The following is a 19100-nucleotide window of genomic DNA, read 5'->3' on the forward strand; positions in this document are numbered from 1 at the left end:
GGAACAGTACTACAATTCCCCATTCCCACAACAAGGAAATCACAAGCTTCTTGGAAATGTTTGGTTCCTACTGTAAATTTATCCCAAATTTCAGTACAGTAACTATGTTGCTGACAGGCCTACTACAAAAAGAAGGCAGCGTGGATTGAAATGTAGCAAATGCTCTTGAAAGCTGAAGGCCATTTTAACAAATGAGACTGTGCTTGGAGCATCAAACTTTAAACAAGCATTTAAAATAGCCATTGATCTGAGTGACATCGACATAGGAGCAATACTCCTCCATGAAGACAAATCCAGAATAGAGACACTCATTGGGTATTTCTCAAAAAAAATTACAGTAGAGGTAAATCCTCAGTTTATTATGGGCTCTCAAACACTGAGGTACACGTCCAAAATAAGTACAGCGATGCCATAGTCTGACGGCAACCCGTTAAACTTAGACATTTCATTTTAAAGATCCTTTAATCTATTGGACTTCATTCCTTCAACCGTTTCACCCGAAAATCAATCATAGAGTCCTAGAGATGTACAGCATGGAAACAGACCCTTCGGTCCAACCCATCCATGCCAACCAGATAGTAATTGCAAACACCCTTACCTGAACTTAGAGACCCCCAGTTACAACTGAACAGATGACCTTGACTAAAGCTGAGTGGATGTGCATGTTTCTTTATTTATTTTATTAAATCTCATCCTTTACACTGAACTGAGAATGAATCTCAAAGCATTACAAAAAATGGCATTTAATCTCTTTTCATTCATCCAATGGGGAGAGTTATAACAAAACTTTTGGAACTTTGAAATACTATGGGTGTTTTAATTCCAAGCTTTGTTTTTTCAAAAGAGACATGATAATTCCAGGTGCACATTCAAACAGCGAGTGGCTAATGTTACCTGTACCTTCCACGACATAGCCATAATAGAGACAGAGAGTGTGTGCTAACCATAAGAATTTGTAATGCAATGTATAGGCTCACTCTTCTTATTAGTTCCAGAAGGCCTAGCTTTGTCCATTTTTAAAGCATATGTTTATATGATCCACAAGGGATCATTCTAAATTAACCTTGTTACAACCAACTGAGGGAGTGAATGGGTAGTCAGTTTATCCTTCCTCACCAAGGAGATTAATTGGGCATATTCCAGCTGAACCCATAATGAATTGCTGAGCCTCAACCAGAGTTTGATGATAAACATATCAAACTGAACAAGTGGATATTAGGACATCAGTAGAAATTATTTAATAGAAGCAGAGACAGATAGAAATGGAGAGATTTAGGGAAGGATTTCCTGTGTTTAGACCTTTTCAAAACATGGCCTTGATCGATTAAACTAGGGGAGTTTGCAGGAGGCCAGAATTGGAAGAACAGAGAGATCTTAGTAGAACATGGGGGATTGCAGAGACAGAATGGAGGGAGGCCATAAAAATATTTGAAAATAAGGATGAAAATTCTAAAAATGATCCATTGCCAAATTGGAGCTAATTAGCATCAGTAACCACAGTTCGGATGAATGTGACTTGGTGAGAGTTTGGAAAAAGGTAACCAAGAACCATGAGTTGGAATTTAAGGAGCATAGATGAAGAAAACCACATATGTCAAAGGAGTCAAATATAACAATAACGAGGTTGGATGAGGATTTCAGCAGCAAAACAAGCTAAGGAAATGGGTGGAGTTGGGTGATGCTATGCAGGTGGAAGGAAACACGCTTGCAGATGGTTTAGTTGTGATAGAGAGGTCATCTCAGAGGTAAATAAGACTTCAAAGTTGTGAGCAATCAGGATCAGTCTCAGACAGTTATGAGTGAAAACGGATGGAGTCCATGGCTTGTGAATGGAGTTTGTGGCAGTGAAGAAATTGGCTTCCCAAAGTTAATTGCTATGGAGAAATTTTCTTCCATTACTAAATACTGGAATTCTAGATTAATAGTCTGACAATCAAAATACAGTGGAGATGTGGAACCGCTGCAGTCTGTGTTTTGTAGGTACGTTCACTTAGGGAGGGAATTCCAGGATTTTAACCCAGTGACAGTGACAGAATGGTGATATATTTCCAAGTCGGAATGGTGAGTAGCTTGGAGATGAACTTGCAAGTGATGGTATTCCCATCTATCTGCTATCCTTGTACTTTTAGATAGATGTGATTGTGGTTTGGAAAGTGCTGTTTAAAGGATCTTTGGCAAAGCTTCAATTCCATGAGTATATGTCAGTTGTTGCTTGACTAGTCTGTGAGATAAGTCTCCTAATTTTGGCACTTGCCCCCAGATTTGTGAAGAATTAGTGAGAAAGACCTTGTGCTGTCGACTGAGCTGTTTTTGCTGTTGTCATTTCTGGTGCCTGGATCAATGCCAGGTGGTCTGTCAGTTTTTTTTTGTTGCACCTTCACTGCAATTAACACCTGGTCTGATCTACATGTGACTCCAGACCTACTGCAATGCGTTGGACTCTCAACTGCCCACTGAAGTGGCCTAGCAAGCCATTCAATTGTATTATAACAGTTCAAGAAGGCAACTTCAACCTCCTCACGGGCGTAGGGACTGACAATAAATGCTGGCCAGCAGTGATGCCTATATTCCACAAGAATAGTGAAGGCAGCATTTGGTATGCTTTTTTTAAAATTGGTTAGAGTATTGAGTATAGAAGTTAGGAGGTCATGTTGCAGCTGTACAGGACATTGGTTAGGCCACAGTTGGAATATTGTGTGCAATTCTGAACATCTTTCCGAAAGGAAGCAGACATGAAACTTGGAAAGGTTCAGAAAAGATTTACAAGGATGTTGCCAGGGTTGGAGGATTTGAACTATAGGGAGAAGCTGAACAGGCTGGGGCTGTTGTCCCTGGCACGGAGGCTGAGGGGAGTCCTTATAGAGGTTTACAAAATTATGAGGGTCATGGATAAGATAAATAGACAAGGTCCTCTCCTTGGGATGGGGAATCCAGAACTAGACAGCATAGACTTAAGATGAGAGGGGAAAAATTTAAAAAGGGACATAAGGGGCAACATTTTCATGTAAAGGGTGGTGTGTGCATGGAATGAGCTGCCAGAGGAAGTGGTGGAGGCTATTACAACTTCTAACAGGTATCTGGATGTGTATACGAATAGGAAAAGTTTAGATGGGATATGCGCCAAGTGCTGGGAAATGGGACTAGATTAATTTAGGAAATCTGGCTGGCAAGACAAAGTTGGACCAAAAGGTCTGTATCTGCACTGTACATCTCTATGACTAAGTGAATAAAGAGAAATCTACCTGGCAGCATGATAGAGGACAAACAGTGAATGTGGATGGTCAAAGATAGCAGGCAGTTTAAAAAGAATGGGCAAAGTTGGGGAACTCATTTTCTAGAAATCTGTCTATGTTGGCAGATTGCTTTTGCAAGATGACACAGTGAATAAGGACAAAGAACTAGCTGAAAACACTTGCCAAATGGGAAAGATGAAGTAGGAGATATGGTGGTATGAAGTTTTTTAAAAAATACAGGAACAGTAGTTCAAAATTTAGTTACAATATTTATAGGGATTGATTATCTAATAAAACCAAGTTTACCAAATGACCCCAAAATGAAGAAATTACTCAGTAGAATTTCACTTCTTCTTACAATTTGTATCAAGGCAAAAGTAATACATGTAAATTGAACAAATTAGTAAACAAATCACAATCAGTACAAATGATAAATTACTGAAAAAATAGTTAATACAATGAAGTCAGATCTTGTTCATTTAAGTCAGTCCACTTTACCAGCATGGCATCAATTTTAGTCACAATGCGCTTCCCAACTCAGATGACCCTGGGTAAAATATCAACCCTTTGTATTCAAGGACCTAGCTAATTTGCCACAGGCAACAGCATCCAAGCAAACCAAATTCTCCCCAAGCAATCCTCCATAAAATTGTGCACTTCATTCCAGGCTGTGCTGAAGTCTCAGGTACAGTTGATTATGGATCTACCAGAACCGTCTTTACTGTATTGTACTTAATTTCCAATATTGGGTGTTCAATCACTCAAGTCAAAGAAGCATAAGGAACAGTCCTAAACATGCTTCCTAGCTGCTCAGAAATCCAGCTCTCTGACTTTGTCTGCTGACCACCAACTCTTTCCATTGTGGTCATTTCTCTTTGTTCCTCTCCCACTTGGTTGCATTGCACTCCCTTTGCTCTTTGTCTTTTGCTCTGTCCATCCTGGTCATCTATTCCACTTGCTCCTCCTTGATAGACCCCCACTCCTGTAAACAGTATTGAAGAAAAACAAAATTTTCCACCCACTCTCCATTATGGAGAGACCTTGGAGTGCAGGTTCATAGCTCCTTGAAAGTGGAGTGACAGGTAGATAGGATAGTGAAGAAGGCGTTTCGTATGCTTTCCTTTATTGGTCAGAGTATTGAGTACAGGAGTTGGGAGGTCATGTTGCATCTGTACAGGACATTGGTTAGGCCACTGTTGGAATATTGCATGCAATTCTGGTCTCCTTCCTATCGGAAAGATGTTTTGAAACTTGAAAGAATTCAGACAAGATTGACAAGGATGTTACCAGGGTTGGAGGATTTGAGCTACAGGGAGAGGCTGAACAGGCTGGGGCTGTTTTCCCTGGAGCGTCGGAGGCTGAGGGGTGACCTTATAGAGGTTTACAAAATTATGAGGGGCACGGATAGGGTAAATAGACAAAGTCTTTTCCCTGGGGTCGGGGAGTCCAGAACTACAGGTTTAGGGTGAGAGGGGAAAGATATAAAAGAGACTTAAGGGGCAACATTTTCACACAGAGGTGGTGCATATATGGAATGAGCTGCCAGAGGAAGTGGTGGTGGCTGGTATAATTGCAACATTTAAGAGGCATTTGGATGGGTATATGAATAGGAAGGGTTTGGAAAGATATGTGCCAGATGCTGGCAGGTAGGACTAGATTGGGTTGGGATATCTGGTCGGCGTGGACAGGTTGGACCGAAGGGTCTGTTTCCGTGCTGTACATCTATAGGACTCTATCTGACTTAAAACTAACTGTTTTTCTCTCCCTACAGATGCTGCTAGACCTACTGAGTTTCTCCAGTAATTTCTATTCCAGATTTTTAGCATCCTCTGTATTTTGCTTTTATTTGATCATTAAATCACTCAATGACATTTACAGCAAGGAATGTGTTTATTCCACTTTTAAAACCCTTCAGGGGGTTTAGAACTCTGACTCGAGTCAAGTTATACATTCCTCCTCCCTGGCTTGGTGCCATGCCTTCCTGTCGTCTGGGCACTTATGGTGCTCCAGTGGTCTAAATTCTGTACTAGTTCAATAAGCATTTTGCTAATACATGCAATGCAGTTATTAAAAGGATGAAATCAAAGAGTCAAGTACAGACCTGCTGTTGTATGTTTCTCCCCTAATCTACTGCTTAAAAATACAGGTCAAAATGCTTTTTAAAAAAAGATTATACAGAAATGTTCATAAAAATCAATTTCCTGAGAGTTTCTTCCATTCAACTATCTTATCTTTAGTGCCAAATTTCCAAATATGGGACAAAAGTGTACAAACCAAAAGAAATTCACCATCGCCATCATATTACTTATTAGTTACGTAGCTTATATTTATTTTAAATTTTAAGTAATAGAAGTATGAACCAGTGTAAAATGAGTGGTTTTTGAGTCAGTGCTTTTCCTATGAGTACTGTCGTGAAATTATGACCAAAAACGGACTTAAAGTTGCTTTGGTTCAGATAGGCTTCAAATCTACTGAAATGTACTCACATAAACACTAATTTAAAATATTCCTTAAATGAGTGCAGATGGGTAATGTAACAGATTGCAATTATTACTTTTATAAAACTTCTGTTTCATTCCACTTGTTGACACAGTTGAGTGATAAGTAGGTGCAATAATATTAATGTAACTGAAAATGGGCTTAACATTAATAAGGGTGTTTCATCCTCCATCTGACAGTAAGCTGATTTATAAAGACCCTAAAAAATAAGAGAACAATTCAATATTTTGTATACACTAGCCACAACACAGAAAAGCAAAACAAAGTTGGAACAAAAAATGTGTTTTTAATATGTTCCTACAAGTGGAGCTAGAAATTAGAGCAATTGGAAGAACATTCTTGACACAACACAATAGGTGGCAGCTCATAATATTGACCTGAGGCTTGGATATCTTTGTGGATGAGCTATGATTGAGGTGAATGAAGTCAGTATTAAAAGACTATGGTAAACAAACATTCTTACTTCAATAATACATGTTTCTTTTAAATCAGTGATGAGTGATTGCCACCTATCTAGACTCCTGCTGGAAAAACACTTATCATGCAATCAGTCAAAATATTAAACTTGCCAATTTATTGAATCAGCAAAGTTCAATATTGATCTCACAACCCTAAATCCAGAGTACTTAGGTACATATTTAGTAAGGGCAGCAATTCATTTTGTACTATAAATCCATTATTTACCATTAAATCCAGTAGCACCGTATAATACAATCTGATGCGATTCAGATGTTGAACTGATCTTGTTCATAAACTTTCGATATCCTAAGAACAAGATTTGCAATGATGATGTTTCAAACTGCCTCTTTTAATTCAAACTAAAATGGAGTACGTGACCTCTGACTAGCTCTGCTTAGCATTAAACCAAAGTTGTCATGGTGATCAGGGGCCCAGATTAAATCCTGTTGAAACTCAAGTGGCAGCTTTCACACCTGAAGGAGGCCTAGCTTTGTGCAGACTTACAGATGTAGAGACCATGGAGAGAGAGTGTGCCTTAGATGGAGTTGGAGTAAACAACAGACAGCTGGAGAAAAAGCTGTTCTCTATAACGTACCAACATTTATAGCGACAATACCTCTCAACAAGTTTAAAGACAGTGGAAGATTTATCCTGGTGAGGATTCATTTCCAGAGTAGATATTGCTTCTGAAAACCAGTTCAGGAATCTCCAAAGATCGAAGTACACAAACTTAATGGACACTGGGTAAAGACAAGTGAACCTGTTGGAAGTGACAAATAATTTTGAACAGGTTGCTGCAAAAGCTAATTCAGCAGAGATTGTGGGGCAACATAAGTGTTTGCATGGAGTCTTTGGTTGTTTTAGGAAGTTAAAGTCAAATCTTTCCTTTAGTTTTGTGTAGGCAAGAGTTGTCCAGTAAGTAATACTTAGTTGATGTAGATGCTACAACAGAAGTCTTAAAACATGAAACATTGTCAAGCAATCCTTTGAGCCAGTCACTGGGATTTCAATTCTCTTCTTAAAAGTTGTCAGTCTTTACAGCAATCATAACAACATACAAGTGCCAGAAGGAAATATGTCCTCCTCTACCTTTTCCCTCTAAATAAGCAGACATGAAATTGTTAGCAGAAACAGTTAAAAAAAAACCTCAAGCACCCAAACTGAAACAGACTGAGTCCAGTGTGTGCAGCATAAAGAACATGTTGACAACAAAATCTGAATTATAGGCTGTTGCTGGTGGGAAGAAATGATCCTGCTGAAACCAAGGTTAACACAAGTACTTGTATAAACTGTATCAATATAGCCACATTAGACATCTTTAATAACTTTAAACTTGCACAATGAATAATTTTTAAAGCATCATTCTGATCAGGGACCTCTTTCTTGTAGCTTTGGTTTCAAACAGCATCTTAGGGAATACTTTCAAAAAAGTATTCAAGACAATGCCAACAGGTTCTAATGCTGTTTCAAAATAGGTCTGTCAACTTTATATGAACAGACCATTCAAAGATCTCTTTAGGTTAACAACAAATTGAGGGTCAGATGCTCATTACTTTGCAGACTGGTGTGCAAAATTGGAGGTGTAGTGGACAGTGAAGAAGCTTACCTCAGATTACAACAGGATCTTGATCAGATGGGCCAATGGGCTGAGGAGGGACAGATGGAGTTTAGTTTAGATAAATGTGAGATGCTGCATTTTGGAAAATCAAATCTTAGCAGGACTTATACATGTAATGGTAAGGTCTTGGGGAGTGTTGCTGAACAAAGAGATCTTGAAGTGCAGGTTCATAGCTCCTTGAAAGTAGAGTCCCAGGTAAATAGGGGAGTGAAGGCGGCATTTGGTATGCTTTCCTTTATTGGTCAGAGTATTGAGTACAGGAGTTGGGAGGTCATGTTGCGGCTGTACAGGCCATTGGTTAGGCCACTGTTGGAATATTGCGTGCAATTCTGGTCTCCTTCCTATTGGAAGGATGTTGTGAAACTTGTAAATCTTTTCTGAACCCTTTCAAGGATGTTGCCAGAGTTGGAGGATTTGAGCTATAGGGAGCGGTTGAATAGATTAGGACTGTTTTCCCTAGAGCGAAGGCTGAGGGGTAACCTCATAGAGGTTTATAAAATCATGAGGGGCATGGATAGGATAAATAGACAAGGTCTTTTCTCTGGGGTAGTGGAGTCCTGAACTAGAGGGCATAGGTTTACTGTGAGAGGGGAAAGATATAAAAGGGACCTAAGGGGCACTTTCTTCCCGCAGAGGGTGGTGGGTGTATGGAATGAGCTGCCAGAGTGGTGGAAGTTGGTACAATTGCAACATTTAAAAGGCATCTGGATGGGTATATGAATAGGAAGGGGTTAGAGGGATATGGGCCAAGCACTGGCAAATGGGACTAGATTAGGTTGGGATATCTGCTCGGCATGGACAAGTTGGACAAAAGGATCTGTTTCCATGCTGTACTTCTCTATGACCAATTGGAACAATTGAGAAAGGCACTTAAATAAAACTCAATTATTCCAGCAAGAAGCTATGATAGAAACTATCCAATACAAAGCTAAAAGGACAGCAGTGGAATTTTACAATTTGGAATGAGTTTCTTCTTCAATACAAGAGTTTCCTCAAGAATTCTCTGTAATGCTAGCACAAAAATAGACATTGCGTTTTTTCTGTACTCTACAGTCATTGAGAGCTAGCCCATAAATGGAGTTCTTAGGCAATGCAGCAATGGAGAAACTTAATTCGGTTTATAAAGCAGATCTGCTTTATAGATTGGTATAATAGATGATTTTTAACCATTTAAAGCAAAATGCCAAAATTCTATGATTTTACAAGTAGTTACATATATCTTCGTAATTTCAAGTCTGAAATCTATCCAGTGCAGTTCCAAGGCAATTAAGTGCCATTTCAACCAAACCTCCTGCCAACTAATTCCTCCATAAACAAAGGTTATGAGTCTTAAATTGTCAAGGCATTAATAACAATCTTGAAACCTGGATGAAAATGCTCATCTACACACTTGAAAATCTATGTACAAGAATTTTCCAGAAGCTAATGCAAAAAAGTACATATTAAAGTGAAATAACTTTTTTTCAGAAAAGACGGCCTCTTATCAAGATTATCAAGTGATTAACATTTGTTCAGTGCGCATAGTGACGGAAATTTATATTTCTTATGACAGGAATTCTGATAAAACATTATGAATTAGAGGTATAAAGAGCCAACATGACTTGAGAGGGAGAAATTGATCCACTTACAGCAATTTCATCAGTATTATCACTAACTTGCTTCAACAGCGTATCAGTTAGACTTCCATTAATGGCACCAATATCTGCTTTTGCCTTGAGATTAACACCTGTAATTTTTTCCAAGGCACTTTACAAGTACTTTCAAAAACAATTCGCTGGAATTAACAGACTTGCTTTAGGTTATGAAATACTCATACCTATCTGCTAACTCTGAAAAGCACCCACTTTAGGTGGGAGAATGGATCTTTTTCCACCTCACCAACCAAATAATTGAAAGACAATTAATATATTACATAAACCCACAGTGTACAATTATTCTAACTTCTCCATCTTCTTTTGGTGACAATCACATTTGTGTGTGGTGGAATCAAATACAGTTAAGACTTCCAAAGGAAGTTAGATGAACACGAGGGAAATATATTTGCAGTTGTCAAGAATAGAGTAGTGGAATGGGACTCATTGAGTTCTTCCCTGTCCCCCATCTTAGCTATACACAGCTTCCAATCATGTTTCCAGATTATTTTTTCAAGTCAGCCTGTTCAGCCAAGTAATAACACCTCTGCAAACAGTGAGGCTTGAATCCAGTTGTCTGGCACCTAGGTAACAATTGTACCACTGCAACATATGAGCCCTAGGGGTGCTCAGAGGCTAGGAGTCCTGCAGTGAATAACTCATCTCCTGACTCCCCAGAGCCTGCCCACTACCTATAAAGCTCATGTCAAGAGGGTGATGGAATAATCCTCAATTATCTGGATGAATGCAGCTCCAATAACAGTCAAGAAGCTTGGCACTGTCCAAAACAAAGCAGCCTCCTTAGCAGCATATCAATTAAAATCCACTCCCTCCTCCACCAATGCTCAGCAGTAGCAGTGTGTATTATTTACAAAATGCACTGCAGAAATTCACTAAAGATTCTAAGCACAGGATCTTCCAAACCCACAACCACTATCACCAAGAAAGACAAAGGGAGCAAATGCATGGGAACACGACCAAGTTCTCCTCCAAGTCACTCACCATCCTTACTTGGAAATACATCATTGTAACTTCAGTGGCACCAGTTCAAAATCCTGCAATTCCCTCCCTCTTAGTATTGCAGGACTACTTACTTGCACTGCAGCAGTTCAAGACAACAGCTCACAAACCACCTTCTCAAGGCAATTAGAGAAGGGCAAAAAATGCTAACCCAGTCAGTGATGCCATGTGTGATGGGGTGCAGGAAAGAACTCAATGAGTCCCATTCCTCTACTCTATTCTTGACAACTGCAAATATATTTCCCTCGTGTTCATCTAACTTCCTTTGAAAGTCTTGAATTTTTTAAAATGTCTCTATAGTGAGCCAGTAGGAGATCAGGCAATGGCCTCCTTCTATGCTACAATGCACTAGGACTTCCAACCATCATTTCACTTAGTCAAAAATCTTAGTTTTGAATATCTCTTTCTACAAACTCTGTGCCTTTATTTAGAAACTATGTACTCCTGCCTTTTTAAACAGCTTTCTCATTTGCCGTCTTCAAAGATTTATGTACATCCATCTCAAAGTCTCTCAATTCCTGATTTCCTGTTAAAACTGTATTGTTGAGTTGAGACTGCAGTGCTTCATATTCCCTAACAATATGAAGTCCATTACACTCACTTGCATTAAAGTTCATCTGCCATGAGTCTACCCAGTTTAGCAGTATATCAACATCTTCCTTACCATTTGTTACATTTTCTGGTTTTATGGTCCCTGAAAACTTGAAATTATACACAAATTATTCACCAATTATACACTGTACACCCAGATCTTTGCCATGCCTTAATGTACTTAAGACAGCAGAGGTCCCAACAGCAACCCATTTGGAAATATCACTGCACATATGGACCACTCCCCTTCTGAAAGAAATGCCCATCCAACATGACACTCTGCTTTGTCTCTTATCTAATTTTGTATCTACACAGATATTGCATTTTAATTCAAGGGTTTCAATTTAGCTAGACAGATAGACTGGTGAGGATGTGATCAAGTAGCCTATTCCTTCAAGGTTGGCTCTCACCATCTGTTACAAGTTCAAATTGGTTAGCAATGTCCCTTGGAACTCAACTCAGCTCAGTCTGTAGTAGCAGAACCAAGCTACTCTTTGCCCTAGATGTTGCAGAGCCCCAACTCAAAACTACATGTGCTCTTGTTATTGTCAATGCTTTGTTCATGTGAAGTTTAACATGAAAGATTACTAATTTAACAATTAAGGGAGGAAAGTGGATGGTAGTAAGTTAGAAGTTGCTTTGTCAATGTTTGACCCGATGCCAGAGACTGTATGATGCAAAGTAAATGCAAAGGAATTCAAATTGTTGTGGTACTGTTCCCCTTACGAACAAAGAGTCAAGGAAACTGAGAAATAGAGATGATTTTGAGCGTATGATTATGGCAGTCTATCACTCAACATCTCTGTTCTACACCTCTCCCAATTTCACCGTCATTCTACAAATCTTGGTAAGGGTGATTTTATAGAGTCACCTGGGTAACATTCATATTGGAATTTGATGCCCAAGCCACAGTATGCCCTATTTAAATATTTCTTACTTTTTTTTAAATATAGCAGCTTGAAACAATTGATTGGGTTGCCAGATAATATCAGAGGGCAATTAACATTCTATCTTGAATTCCACAATGCAAGGATACGTCAAGGCCAGAGTAAGGAAGGACAGGTTTCCTTCTCCGAATAACACATGAAATTGTGTTGACGTTGAATAAGTAACTTTCATTTGTCAGACATGACTTGCCTTTCACAAATCTATAACTTGTAAAAATGTTTATCATCACTGAACAACAGCTATGTCATAGAGTTACCATAATATTCATTTGACACCAGGCATTCACAAATTTATTATTCTAAAGTCTCTTCTACACAAATTTAATGTTCAAATAAGCTCCTTATAAATACCAAAACAAAACAAAGAAGTGAAGATGCTGGAGATGTGAAAGAAAAGCTTAAATTGCAGGTTGAATTCAGCAGGTCTGGTAGCGTCTATCGAGCGAAAAAAGTGTTAACATTTTGAGTCCACTAACTCTATGACAGCACGTGAAGAAGAGTCACTGGACTCAAAACATTAACTCCTTCTTCCCACAAATGCTGCCAGACCTGCTAAGTTTTGTATACAATTTCTGTTTTTGCTCCTTATAAACATCAAGGTTTTAAAATTCTATTTGAAATATATTAAAACAGCCATTATAGTGATAGCTTAATGGTTTAGAAATTAGCATTTTAATATCATTTCTTTTAAACTTCTTTAGTTTTGGAAGGACACGGTTACACTGGAGAGAATGCAAAGGGGATTCACCAGTCTCAGTTATGAGGAAACACTGAATGGACTTGGTCAGTTTTCCCTGCAGCAGAGGAGCTGAGAGGGGCTCTAATTACAGTATACAAAATTGAGGGGCATTGACAAGGCAGGTCTTGGGAATCTTTTCCCTATGGTGTGCTGTCTAAGACCAGAGGCCAAAAGTTTAATCTAAGGAGAACTGGTTTAGAGGAGATCAGAGAAAAAAAATCCAGTGGGTGGTTGAAATATGGAAGATGTTGCCTGAGAGGGTGGTGGAGGCAGTTTCACTCACAACATTTAAGCAGCATCTGAACGAGTGCTTAAAATGCCAGGGGATGGGCTATGGATGTAGTGCAATTAAATGGGTCTAGTGTAGTTTGGTAGTTCTTAGTTGGCATAGACATGGTGGGCTGAAGAACCTGTTTCTATCCTGCATGACTCTACAACTCTAGATACGCCACAAAGTGTTAGCGATTTGGAGGTGGAAACAACAAATTCAATTTTAAAACTTGCAATGTTTACTGTGGACATGGAATATCAGACAGATCTATGCAATATGAATTCCCTGAATAATTTATGTTCAAAACATCAAATTGTTGCATTCGCAATCTACAAACATTTGATGCTTCACAGTTACAGGTTGACACCAAAATCAGTGTGAAAATGTTACAACTAACAAGAAATTTTGGCCAGCAAAAGAAAACCTTTTGTCAGCTATTTGCTGACATTAAATGTAGATATTCAAGTATCATCTGTGTCAACATACTGTACTATTACCATATTTGTGTCACCAAATATTTCTTAGCTTGCCCTCCATTTGTTTTCTCTTTATTACTTCCTAACACAATCAAAACATATTATGCCCTCCGAATAAGTACACTTAATTCATACACAGCATTCAACATTTTATTTTGTTTAAAAAAAACACATTCATAATAAATGGACATTCTGGGAGAAACTGTGAAAAGCGGTGTAGACGTATTGAGCAGGAGGCCATGCAGGTTGGAGAGCTGAGTCTCCAGCAAGGGGACAGGAATTCAAAAATCCATTGGTTTACATTTACAAACTGTTACACTGTATGTAGTGTCAGGTCATAAAATAGGGCAGTATTTTGGACAATGGGATCACAGAAGTTCTAGCTTAAAGTCTCAATTGTAAAAAAAATTAGATAAAATTGATAACAGCAGCATCAAATTACCTTCACTATAAAAAGAACTTGATGTATCACAGTCTGCTGATTCATCGTGGACTGAAGCTGCTGCTTCTCTCTCAGACATATTGTTGTCATCAGTTAGATTCTCCTCGCCTTCCTCCATTTCATCAACGGAACCTTTAAACAAAAGAAATTCCTTTGATAAATCACAGAGAAAAGCCAGAGAAAGTAGCAACCGAGAGATTTCCTTGATTCAAAACCAAATTTCTTCAACTCACAAACTGACCATGACTACTGGTAATCCATAATTATTTTAAGGCTATTTTCATTCAAAAAATTACTTTCACAAAAATATCAACAGCATCTGATCAGAGAAATTACAGCACAGAATGAAATCAGAGTACTTGTACCTGTGCTTATGCTAACTTCTCAACTTGAAGATATTTGAGCTTATGTAAACTTTACTAGTAGTACAACAACAAACCTAAAATTTTGAACATCAGAAATAGGGCTATAAAACAGTGAGAATACTTACAAAAATTAGGTGCTATTAGTTTTGTATAGTTGTGTATTTCTTTATCAAACAAGGAATTAAAAAACCTCAAAACTTAAAACTCTAAATTTCCTTTTTCTGCACAGAAGTTGGAGTGCAACAGCTGGGAGAATTTAGCTTTCGGTTAGGGTCATGCTTGCAAAACACAAACCAGGAAGTCTTCTATTAGATGTGATTCCATAATTCGCATCACTTGCTAAACAGTTCTGAGTGTGCTGATAGTTACCCTAACAATTAATTTAAGATAGGAGAAAGTAAACACTGCAGATGCTGGAGATCAGAGTTGAAGAGCGTGGTGCTGGAACCGCACAGCCGGTCAGGCAGCCTCCAAGGAGCAGGGGAAAATCAACGTTTCTGATGAAAAGCTTATGCTCGAAACGTCAATTCTCCTGCTCTTGGATGCTGCCTGACCAGCTGTGCTTTTCCAGCACCACAGTCTTCAAATCATTTTAAGATAACTAGTCAAGCACATAATTTAATTCATTGGCTCTTACTAGAAATGATACACAATCAGACATATGTAGCCACCTTCCCTGTGAACAAAGAAATATGTTCATGCTATACATATTTTGAACTACTAGTAAGCTTGGGGGAGCCACAATTTCCTGTTATTTTCATCATGACAGTGTCTTCTTCAGAGTCAATGCACACCAAATAGCATCCCTCTATTCTATAGCATAAATTGAGATTGTTTGAAATTTGGCATTCTGGTGTTTGTCCTGATGAGTGCAAATAAAAAAAACCTTCAGCAACATTCCAGCAATATAACAGAGTTTTCATATTTTTTGACCTATTTTGGTTAAGATTGTTCTGAATGTCCAAATTAAAAATACTGATCCACAATGACACACAAATATAGTATTTGGCACAGGAAGCAAGAGGTTGCTCAACCTAGAGCTGCAGAGTTTCTTTTTGATAAATAATCATAGAATAAATAGATCACAAAAAGGGGGTTACATTTGGCTTGTCAAGCACATAGCTCTTCACAAAAATAATTTATCCAGACTTACTTCCCAGAACCTCTGCTGTAGCCCTGCACTGTTTTCTCTGCAGGAGCTTATCTAATTCCATTTTGTAAACCATTAAAAAAAAGTTATTAAATGAAACAAAATATGATCATGATTTATTATAGTCACATAAATGCTCTTACTTACAGAAAGATGAAATACTATATTTTGCTCAATAGCAAAACTACATAATTCAAAGAACACAATATAAGCAAGGCAAATTTCAGTTGTTGTTATAATACAGATCATTAAAATATGCTAGGTTCACATCTGAAAACATTTGATAGAGGTTTTAAAACATCTCATTACTTAAAAATGTGATTTGGTAGATCCATTTTTAATCAACAACAGGGCTGCTGAGAGAGATAATGCAAAACACAATGTTTGTGGTTTCCTAATTAACAGGTGTATTCTTGCCATCATGGAAAGAAAGGTGATTTAATGTTACTGTCACTTTTTAAGAATGGAAACACACAATGAATATTGCCATGCTGTTTGACCAACGGGATCATCTTATTACATCCTGACCCTGTTCTCATGTGCACTTTCTAGTAAAAAGGTATGGCTAGCAATCAAGAGCGGAAAATACAAATGGCTCAATCCCGACCTTCTTTATCTGACAAGCACTCAAAGTAATTGCCAAAACCCTACTTAGACCTTGCTCAGGAGCAATTAACTCGTGACCTGCAGAATGCAACCTTCCACGTTACAGTCATAGAGATGTACAGCATGGAAACAGGCCCTTCTGTCTAACTAGTCCATGCCGACCAGTATTCCTAACCTCATCTAGTCCCATTTGCCAGCACTTGGCCAATATCCCGCTAAATCCTTTCTATTTGTATACCCATTCAGATGCCTTTTAAATGCTGTAATTATACCAGCCTCCACCACTTCCTCTGGCAGCTTATGCCTTACATGCAAAACACTCTCAGGTCCCGTTAAAATTTTTCCCCTCTCACCCTAAACGTATGCCCTCTAGTTCCGGACTCCCCCACCCCAGGGAAAATACCTAGTCTATTTATCCTATCCATGTTCCTCAACATTTTATATAAAGGCCACCCCTCAGCTTGCAACATTCCAGGGAAAACAGCCCCAGCCTATTCAACCTCTCCCTACAGCTCCTCTGACCTCGGCAACATCCTTGTAAATCTTTGCTGAACCCTCTCAACTTTCACAACATCCTTCTGAGAGGAAGGAGACCAGAATTGCACGCAATATTCCAACAGTGGCCTAACCAATGTCCTAGACAGCTGCAACATGAACTCCCAACTCCTATATTCAATGCTCTGACCAATAAAGGATAGCATACCAAATGCCTTCTTCATTATCCTATCTACCTGCAACTCCATTTTCAAGGAGCTATGAACCTGTACTCCAAGGTCTCTTTATTCAGCAACACTCCCCAGAAGTTTACCATTAAGTCCTGTGAAGATTTGATTTTCCAAAAGCAGCACCTCACATTTATCTAAAGTAAACTCCATCTGCCACTCCTCAGCCCACTGGCCCATTTGATCAAGATCCCGTTGTAATCGGAGGTAACCTTCTTTGCTGCCCACTACACCTCCAATTTTGGGGTCATCTGCAAACTTGCTAACTATACCTTCTACCTTCACATCCAAATCATTTATATAAATGACGAAAAGCATGGACCCAGCACCAAACCTTGTGGCACACCACAGGTCACAGGCCTCCAGTCTGAAAATTAGCCCTCCATCTTCAACAATGAGCCAGTTCTGTGTCCAAATAGTTAATTCTCCCTGTATTCCATGAGATCTAACCTTGCTAACTAGTCTCCCATGAGGAACCTTGTCAAAAGCCTTACTGAATTCCACATAGATCACATTTCCCGCTCTGCCCTCAATCCTCTTGGTTACTTCTTAAAAGAAACTCAATCAAGTTAGTGAGACATGATTTCCCAAGCACAAAGCCATGTTGACTATCCTAATCAGTCCTTGTCTTTCCATTCCACATATATGTACATCCTGTCCCTCAGGACTTCCTCCAACAACTTGCCCACCACCAATGTCAGGCTCACCAGTCTATAATTCCCTGGCTTTTCCTTACCACCTTTCTTAAATAGTAGCACCATGCTAGCCAACCTCCAGTTTTAAGGCACCTCACCTGTGACTATTGATGATACAAATATCTCAGCAAGGGGCCCAGCAATCACTTCTCTAGCTTCCCACAGAGTTCTAGGGTACACCTGATCAGGTCATGAGGATTTATCCACTTTTATGCACTTCAAGGAATCTAGCCCTTCCTCCTCTATAACACAGACATTTTTGAAGATGTCACCATCTATTTCCCCACATTCTATATCTTCCATGCCCTTTTCCACAGTTAACACTGAAACAAAATACTCGTTTAGTATTTCTCCCATGTCCTGCGGCTCCACGCATAAGTTGCCATGCTGATCTTTGAGGGACCGTATTCTCTCCTTCGCTACCCTTTCGCATTTATAAAATCCCTTTGGATTCTCCTCAACCCTATTTGCCAAAGCTATCTCATGTCCCCTTTTGCCCTCCTGATTTCCTTCTTAAGTATACTCCGACTGCCTCTATAATCCAAGGATTAACTCGATCGCTCCTGTCTATACCTGACGTATACCTCCTTTTCCTTAAACAAAGCATTAATTTCTCTAGTCATCCAACATTCCTTTCACCAACCAGCCTTTGCTTTCACCCCATCAGGAATATACTGTTGCTGGACTCTCATTATCTCATTTCTGAAGGCTTCTAATTTTCCAGCCGTCCCTTTACCTGCGAACATCTGCCCCCAATAACCTTTTCAAAGTTCTTGCCTAATACTGTCAATTTAGAATTTTAACTTTTAGATCCGGTCTATCTTTTTACATCATTTTAAAAATAATAGAACTATGGTTGCTGGCCCCCAAGTGCCTCCCCGCTGACACCTCAGTCACCTGCCCTGCCTTATTTCCCAAGAGTAGGTCAAGTTTTGTACCTTCTCTAGTAGGTACATCCACATACTGAATCAGAAAATTGTCTTGTATGCATTTAACAAATTCCTCTCCATCTAAACCTTTAACATTATGGCAGTCCCAGTCTATGTTTGGAAAGTTAAAATCCCCTACCATAACCACCCTATTATTCTTACAGTTAGCTGAGATCTCCTTACAAGTTTGTTTCTCAATTTTCCTCTGACTATTAGGGAGTCTGTAATACAATCCCAATAAGGTGATCACCCCTTCCTTATTTCTCAGTTCCACCCAAATAAATTCCCCAGATGTATTCCCAGAAATATCCTTCCTCAGTACAGCAGTAATGCTATTCCTTATCAAAAACGCCACTTCCCCTCCTCTCATGCCTCCCTTTGTATCCTTCTGTAGCAGTTGTATCCTGGAACACTAAGCTGCCAGTCTGTCCGTCCCTGAGCCATGTTCCTATAATTGCTATGATATCCCAGTCCGATGTTCCTAACCATGCCGAGTTCATCCGCCTTCCCCGTTAGGTCTCTTGCATTGAAATAAATGCTTAACTTATCAGTCATATCTTATTCCCTAATTTGTTCCTGCCTGCCCTGACTGTTTGACTTGCTCCTTTTCCCAACTGTACCAGTCTCAGACAGATCTCATTCGTCACCATCTCCCTGGGTCCCACATCCCAACCTTATTAGTTGAAATCCTCCCGGAGCAATTCTAG

At 39.1% G+C, this 19100-nt stretch overlaps 1 protein-coding gene across 4 annotated transcripts in view; it reads right to left on the reverse strand.

Annotated features, from left to right (window-relative positions):
• zfpm1 (zinc finger protein, FOG family member 1) overlaps window positions 1-19100 on the reverse strand; it is a 268052-nt gene that overhangs the window by 184586 nt on the left and 64366 nt on the right. For all 4 annotated transcript variants that reach the window (XM_072596110.1, XM_072596111.1, XM_072596108.1 and 1 more), the window contains exon 2: window positions 13927-14058. In XM_072596110.1, coding sequence (XP_072452211.1) covers window positions 13927-14044 — 118 coding nt within the window. In that variant the 5' untranslated portion in view covers window positions 14045-14058. The remainder of the gene's footprint in view (window positions 1-13926; window positions 14059-19100) is intronic.

Source organism: Chiloscyllium punctatum, chromosome 26, assembly GCF_047496795.1.
Source record: "Chiloscyllium punctatum isolate Juve2018m chromosome 26, sChiPun1.3, whole genome shotgun sequence".
NCBI classification, from domain to species: domain Eukaryota; kingdom Metazoa; phylum Chordata; class Chondrichthyes; order Orectolobiformes; family Hemiscylliidae; genus Chiloscyllium; species Chiloscyllium punctatum.